Genomic DNA, 7,767 nt, shown 5'->3' with positions numbered 1-7,767 from the left:
ACCGGTGTACCTAATAAAGTGGCTGGTGAGTGTATATGTATACACAAAATTCAACAAAATTTTTACTTTCTCATTTCATCATGAGCCCCAAGTTAAATGTTTTTGTACTCTTGTTGTATAATACAAGACATAAACACTGTGTTAAGTATTATTGAATGATCTCATTTATCTGATCTCATATGAATGTATATTATTGAATGATCTCATAATGCAGTTGTTTCTTCTCAGAATTGTGTAAATTCTTTTGAGCTAATTTGTGCATAATTGGACCATTTTTTAAAATCAATATTCTCTAAGACACGCAACACATCCTCCAAGCCTCCACTGTAAACTCCACTGTAAACCTATTCAAGGAGGTAAAGACTTCTAACTTTACCCCCCCAACCGAGGTAATAATGATTCTGTTAATCCAGTACAGTACATTGTGAATAGAAAGTAAGAACCAACACACTCGTTAGCACATCGTGATATTTTCAGTCATACACAATACTTACATGTATTTATGTGTGGAACAGATAAATGAGTTTTCTGTGAAAGTTGAAAAACTGGGCACTTGGTGTTCTGAAGTAAACCTAACTGAGTAATCTGCTCTGCTGCTCTTTTGAGCCAGCATCTGATTGGCTCTTTGGCAAAAGCAGTCTCTTGGAGTGTTGCATTTGCTGAATACAATATAAAAGTGACTTCTTTGTTCAACCATCCCACCCCCGATTGCAACATGCCCAAATCCAGCTTTTATGATTATTCCTTCTTTCCTTTTTATTAGCCCCAGGCTGAAAAGGCTTTGTGGCAAATAGGTCACTCTGCCAGACATGCATAAAGCCGGGCCATGAGGGAATTCTGGCTAAGCTACAGATTATACACACTGGCCTCATCATGAGAGTGAGACTATTAAGCTTTATTGCATAAACTGATTATGAACATTACCAATCACCACCCATATTAAGACTTTTCCCTCAAGAACCATAATATATATAGGCTTCAGCAACTACCACTACCCAGGAGGATGAGCAGCTTAGATGATGAGTGGGTGGTAGGCAGGATACACCCTGGACAGGTCACCAGTCCATTCCAGGGCAGACAGACAGACAGACAGACATATCCATCTACACCCACGCCTTTTTAGCATGTCCAGTTAGCCTGACTGAATGCCTTGGGTGGAAACATGCAAACTCCACATAGAAAGTACCCTGGTCACCCCACCGGGGAATCGAACCCAGGCCCTTCTTGCTGTAAAGCAACAGCGCTGCCCACTGTGCCCACACTAAAGTATGTAGCATAACTAAAAACAGAGGTAGCAGCTACCATGAAGGCTTTTTGCAGTCAGGGGTAGGTATGACACTAGGTGGCCAATCACTTTTATCAAAAGTTCAGTTTACCGCCAGTGGCTATAAAACATGGGTAAACTGCAGACCTTTGTTCTAGTTGGAACACATTTTTGCTATATTTCAGCTCTTAACACACCTGAATTAACCAATCAAAAATGCTGAAAACTTAGTGGAAGTGTGCTTAGTGCTGGAACAGAGCAAAATTGTGGAATTTCCACAACCATATGTCAGTCTCTTTCTTCATTCCTGCTTCTGTAGCTGCCTTTGGGCTCTCCTTCGCATTAGGCCTGCTGTTAGAATACTGCAAAGCACCAGGACAACAAAAGAACCTCCAGCTAGCAAGATGGTCCACTCCCCATGCACTTGCACCACGAAGCGCTGCTGTGTCAGGAAGTCCGTGCACACCGCTTCCATCTGGCACATGGTGCACATAACCAGGAAGAGGTGGAAAATTTGGTGGCCGTGGCCTACAATATCACACCTTCCCGGACAGAAGAGCTCAGGCACTGGGCAGGAGAAGAAGAAAGCAGCTTTCATGAAAAAGACCATCTGCAATGCGTGCAGCACCAGCTCTGTCTCATCCCAGGCCCTGGTGGCCAGTCGGTAGGCCACTGGACTGATGACCAACAAGTAGGCCAGGCTGGTGGGCACCATCTGGAAGAGCTTCCTACGAAATGGGTAGGGCCGGCGGTAGTGTAGCTTTGCAAAACAGCAGCTAGTGCACGATAACCAGCCTAGCAAAGCTGCTCCAGGCAAGAACAGCACCCCCACAAGGCTCTGCCTCCATGGCTCCTCGGAGGAGTAGAAGTAGTGGGCCAGTGCACAGCCATATTGGTATGTGGCCACGCCCACATAGTCCAGGAAGAAGAAGGAGTAGTGTGCTAGCTCAGAGTGTGATTGCAGCAAGTGGGCGGCAGCACTGAAGCTGAGGTAGATCAGGGCTGACAAGATGTAGAGGCAAAGAGGTAGTGAGGAGGCATCTGGATTCAAGTCACTGGAGGCGGCGAAGAACCAGAAGCGCAACAGCACGGCAAGGGCCGCCAACAGGTGTGTCCACACATTCAGGGACTCGTTATGCTGCTGGAAGAGGCTTAGCACGTAGCAGCACCATGGCTGGCCCACCGGCCGGTAGCCCGACAGGATGTAGGGCTCACGAAACAGGATGGGAACGTCCGAGGCAATGAGCGTGGGCAGGGGCGATGGCAGGGAGGGCAAGGAGTGGGACAGGCGTTTTATGCCAGCCAGCTGCTTTATGCTGAGGGTAAGGGTGCTTACCCAGCCTGACGCTCCACTTGACATGGTGGTGGGTTACAGAGGAAATGACAACAGCAGAAAAGACAAACCGGTGTGGAAGCAAAAAGGTGCCCTTAGGTGTGCTGTAGAAAAAGAGAGATGAGAAAAGTATGAGGGTAGGTGATGTTTACAGCAAAAGCAAAAAGTCAGTCATGACTACATCCACCTACATCTTTAGTCTAACAACCCATTAGGTACACCATCTGTTTTACAAGTTATACTTACCTGCCCAACACAAGGCATTTACATTAAATGATTCACAACTTATAGGTTCAGTAGGGTGACTCAGTTTTTCAGGTAAACACAGAGCATGATAACAGACTCACATCAAATGGAAATTAGCCTTCTCTGTCTTATCCATCACGCCAACATAACCACCACCTCCATATACTGACGTATGTTCTAGGTATTATCTTGCTGCCACACCTAGCTGGCTTAATGGCAGGTCTTTTGTCTTTTCTTTGACAGGCAACATCTAAGTGTCATTTAAAAGAATTACTGCATTATTGTAGAAATACTTGGAGCTGGGACACTAGTAAATTTTAGAGAAGCTTAACTCTCAATAGCTCACAGCTCAAACTTTAGAGCTTTTAGCTTTTTTAGCAGATGATGGGTTAAACTCTGTTTTCACGCAATATTTCACACAATAACCCCTCTTACTCTAAACACAGAAATGTAATAATTGAACATAAGAAACACAGTTACATTGAAAAATGTAAGCCAGCTAGTGAAGAAAATGATTTATCCTATGCATTATACTATTAGCCTAGTTGTCATGCAGGATCTTTGACAGACATAGAGCTCACCTGCGTCTGGTATTTGATGACACCTGAAGAACACCAGCTGGTTATTTTCATTAGAATAATTTTACTCCTCTTCCTGACTCATATCTAGTGTTGGTTGGTATGCAGGAGCCCACATTGTCCCTAGTGACAGAGTGAGCTGGTGTCTCTGCAATCCACAACTGATCTGCAGAACAAAGCAGCAAGTGGAGCAGGTTCAGGAGATGGGAGGGGCTACAAGTTTCAAGTAGCTGAGAGTTGGGCTGAATTTTTCAGTTATTGGAAACAATAACTGAAAAAATATAAATATAAAAACTTTATCAGTAAACAAGTGACCAATTTGATACAGTTTCAAAATATATACCTTCATGTACATGCTTTTTTATTTAATTAGTTTCTATACAGTTTTTTGGTATTTATTTATTTTGCCATGCAATTCATTTACATTTACCTTTACAACATTTAGCAGACACTCTTATCCAGAGCAAAAAATGCTTTGTTTTCTACCCAGAGAAAGTATCTTTACTAGTTCCAAATAGGTTAGAGAGAAAGCTGATCATGAGCTCAGACACTGCTAGAAACAAAAGCTCATATTGATACCCAGAGAAAATAAACAGCATTAACACAACACTGAACGAGCACCTGGGTGGCCTCTCGAATGAGGAAGGGTCAGATGGTGTACAGGAGAAACCTACATGACTGAGTTAGGCTCACGACATGAGCTGAAAACAATAACTGACCATCTAGAATCTCACCAGGGCTTCTGGTCTTCTTGACATTATAATCTTGCCATCTCAGATGGAACAATCAGAGAGTCTCGAATGAGACGGCAGGATCATGATGAGGACCTGTAGTTGCAGGGATGAATAGCAGCTCAGTCTTGCTAGGACTGAACATCAGGTGATGAGCTGTCATCTATGAAGAGATGTCAGAGATACGTGCCGAGATGGAAACCTAAGTATCTGAAGGTGGGAAGGAAAGTACTGGTTGAGCATCATCAGCATAGCATATTTATTATTTATTTACACATAATATTGCAAATGCACATTTACTTTATATTTGGTTCACTTAAAAATAGTAATTAACCCCCATAATATTAATTGTTGCATTTGCTAAAGGTGTGAAATCCTAAGTACTTGGTAACACCCCATGTTGGCAGTCTTTCTCTTCTTTTTTTTTAGGAATTTTTTAATCACTCTTCCTTTCAAAAACTTCTAGTTCTGCAAGATTCTTGGGCAATCTTGCATGCCCATCATATTTACGACCTACCCGAAGGCTTTCAGTGATGGTTAAGTCAAGTAACCATGAGAGCCATTCCAAAAATTTCAACTCTCTTCTTTAAGACATTCATGGTGGATATTGAGGTGTGTTTAAGATGTTGGGTCCTGTTGGAGAAGCCAGAATCTTTTCAGCTTCAGTCTTTTAACTGACTGTGTCACATTTACTTCCATATTTTGCTGATGTTTAGCACTGGCTGCCATGTCATGATTGGCCCCTCCCAGTTATCCATGTGCTTGTGTTTTGGTCTTCCATGTGCTTTTGTTTACGTGTCAGTGTGCTTTCGTTTATCTTCCCAGTCTGACCCCCTTGTTTTCAGACTCCGCCCCTGATTGTTACCACCTATGTTTTCCACCTGTGTCCTGTTATCCCTTGTTATCCCTGTCATATTTAAGCCCTGTGTTTTCCTAGTTGATGGCTGGTCATTGTATTGTATTCTGCTTCTATTTTTTTCTCCAAATATATCTTCAGTAATGTTACTCCTCTGGCTTACAGATGTTTTGCATTCTTCAGATGTTCATTTCTGACTATTCTCTAACAAGTCAATTTGTAAGACCTAGCAAGTTAAATAAACTGAAAGTATGTCCATTTTTATGTATGCTACAATTACCATTTTATGATTCTTTCTATTTTTTGAGTTAATCAAATATAAAATAACTGTGCATTAACATTTACAGGAAATATTTGGTTTGAATTTTTTTGCTATAGAAGTTGTGTTTGCTTTTTTCACTTCAAAAATCTTTTGGCCAGGGGTATCCAAACTTTTGCATACAACTATATTTCTTCTTTAAAAAAAATTATATGTACAAGGTTCTAAATGTGAGTAAATTAAGAAAATAGTGACCATATGATCAGTAGTCTACACCACAAAACAAAGCACAATGATACCAAATAATACAATAAACTTCCCTTTTCTTTTTACATTTATTTAGTAATTTTTTGCTTTATGTTTTAATATCTATTCCTGCTTATTATCGCAAAATCAGAGTAGTTTTGCTTGATTTTTTAATTATAAAAAATGTCCATATTGTTAAACATTAAGATTATTTCCAAAGGTTATTAAACTGAGAGGTACAATTCTTTTGAAATAGTTTATTAATGTGGAAATTATGTTCGCATTTGAACCAAATACATTGAATGCCTAATTTTTTTAGTGTGAAGTGTTAATAAATCAGGTTTGGCTGTTTTTCCTCATTCACTTCTGTTTCATTGTTATTACTTGTGTACACAACTACATAGTGTAACAGACACCAGTAGTGCATAAGTCCATCATGTAGTAAGCATTCAGCATGTACTGAATATAGTCGTCATGTACAGCATCATGATGGAAAATGCATTAGGAGCACAGTAGTAATGAAAACTGTAAGTACAATAATGAAATCAATAAAGTGTGGTACTGTATCAAGTTGAACCAAGTACATTACGTTGCTTAGTTCAGTGCGTAAATGACACTGGGTGGTTTTGACCTTGATGTGGGAGAACTGCTAGCGGGATGGGGAGGGGGGCACGTTTTGTGACTAGACGTAAAGGGTGACTTTCATAGTGACTTTTCTCAGTTATCTTCTAATTATCTTTTAAATATTTTATTGGTATGAGTGCGAGCACTTACATTTGCAGAAAAATATTACTCCAGGCCCAGCACATTACAGTGCCTGGATACCAGGATATGAAGAATACAGGCACATGTAGCTCTAGTCCAGGGATCGGCGACATACAGCTCTTTTAGTGCCCTGTTACAGCTCCACAGTAGAATTCGATTTTTAGGGGGAAAAAAATCCTCCTTTACAGTAAAATAAAGCTCTGCTGACCGTTCAACACAGTTCTAACACTAAATGGTCTTAAATGCTGGTTAACGTAAGCTATATCAGCTGATTCTGAAGGTTGGCGATCAGGCTGCTGGCCACCATATCAATGCAGATAAATCTTGCTTATAAAATGGCAAAGATAAAGATTCAAGCTGAACATCAATAATTTGGAGACGTATGGACTTATTTGCATTTATAATGGCTCCAGCTGGTTTCCTGATATGCTTAATCTGCGATGAGAAACTGTCAAAAACTAAAAAATTGCAAGGCAGAAGTCGCTTCTCTTTCACCAGCTTCTTGTTTGAATTGTCCCATTCCACCTTAAATGGAGCAACATTTACAATCTGGTGCGCCAGGCACCATTTAAGGTAGAACGGGAAAATTAGAACAAGTAGCTGGCGAATGAGAAGAAACTTCAGCCTTGTAAATGTTGAGAGACATTTTACAAGAAACTATTCTACTTTTGAGGAAAAGTATCCTGCCGGAGATGCGAGAAAACCGGCTATAGCTGAGCTAAAGTTTAAAGCAGGGCAAAGTAAGTCTGCGTTTTTATTTATATTTTTTTATCCTCTACTAGTAGATTACCACATACTGGGACAAAAAGGTATAATGGACACAAAACGTTGTGGCTCCCGAGGTGGTTTGATTTTAGTTGAAAGGACAAAATGGCTGTTCATAACACTTGGGTTGCAGACCCCTACTCTACATGACCTGATGAGAATAACATCCTGGTCCCTATATTCTATTATAGGTATTATTTTTAAATATGATGCATAACAGAATCTGTATTGGTCACGGTGAATAAAATAACAAACAAACAAACAAGCAGATAAAACACTTCTATGTCCAAGACCATTTCCCTTTTGGTCTCAAAGGCTCTCAAATGGCGCTGTTTACACGGGGCGTGGCCACGTCCAGGCCATCAAAAAGACAGGCCATGTAGTTAAAAGTACAGCGTTAATCTCGATCTAAAGTGCTGCCTGTCCTTTGTGTCTTAAAACGGGTGAAATATGGGAGATTTCTGATCCTGGGAATACACCGTGAAAGAGAGCAGCGACAGCCGAAATTTCCCGGGAGAATCGGCTTTGGTAAGCCTGGTCATGTGGCGCATGCGCAGTACTCAGAACTTTTCGCGCGAAATGTGGAAAGGGGCTGGACGGAAGCACAGCTCCCGCTGCTTTATTGGACGACGCACCGTAGAACGATGCATATTATAATTACTCGACGCTGCTCTGACCAATCACGGCGCGGAACAGACAGCGTCAGAACTCCGTGTGGCGCGAA

At 41.1% G+C, this 7,767-nt stretch overlaps 1 protein-coding gene across 1 annotated transcript; it reads right to left on the bottom strand.

The window, feature by feature from the left end:
* Positions 1–1,088: 1,088 nt before the first annotated feature.
* paqr8 (progestin and adipoQ receptor family member VIII) lies at positions 1,089–3,560 on the bottom strand. Its single transcript, XM_017718483.2, has 2 exons — positions 3,425–3,560; positions 1,089–2,701 (listed from the first exon to the last, which is right to left on the bottom strand). The coding sequence occupies exon 2, from the start codon at positions 2,622–2,624 to the stop codon at positions 1,566–1,568; it is 1,059 nt and encodes a 352-aa protein (XP_017573972.1). The 5' UTR covers positions 2,625–2,701; positions 3,425–3,560; the 3' UTR covers positions 1,089–1,565.
* Positions 3,561–7,767: the final 4,207 nt, after the last annotated feature.

This window comes from Pygocentrus nattereri, chromosome 4 (genome assembly GCF_015220715.1).
Source record: "Pygocentrus nattereri isolate fPygNat1 chromosome 4, fPygNat1.pri, whole genome shotgun sequence".
Lineage (NCBI taxonomy): Eukaryota > Metazoa > Chordata > Actinopteri > Characiformes > Serrasalmidae > Pygocentrus > Pygocentrus nattereri.
Note: the sequence above shows the minus strand (reverse complement) of the source record. Positions and strands in the feature narration are given on the sequence as shown.

Bases quoted from the DNA above. Each gene is read 5' to 3' on its own strand.
- paqr8 (XM_017718483.2), bottom strand. From the start codon at position 2,624: ATGTCAAGTGGAGCGTCAGGCTGGGTAAGCACCCTTACCCTCAGCATA.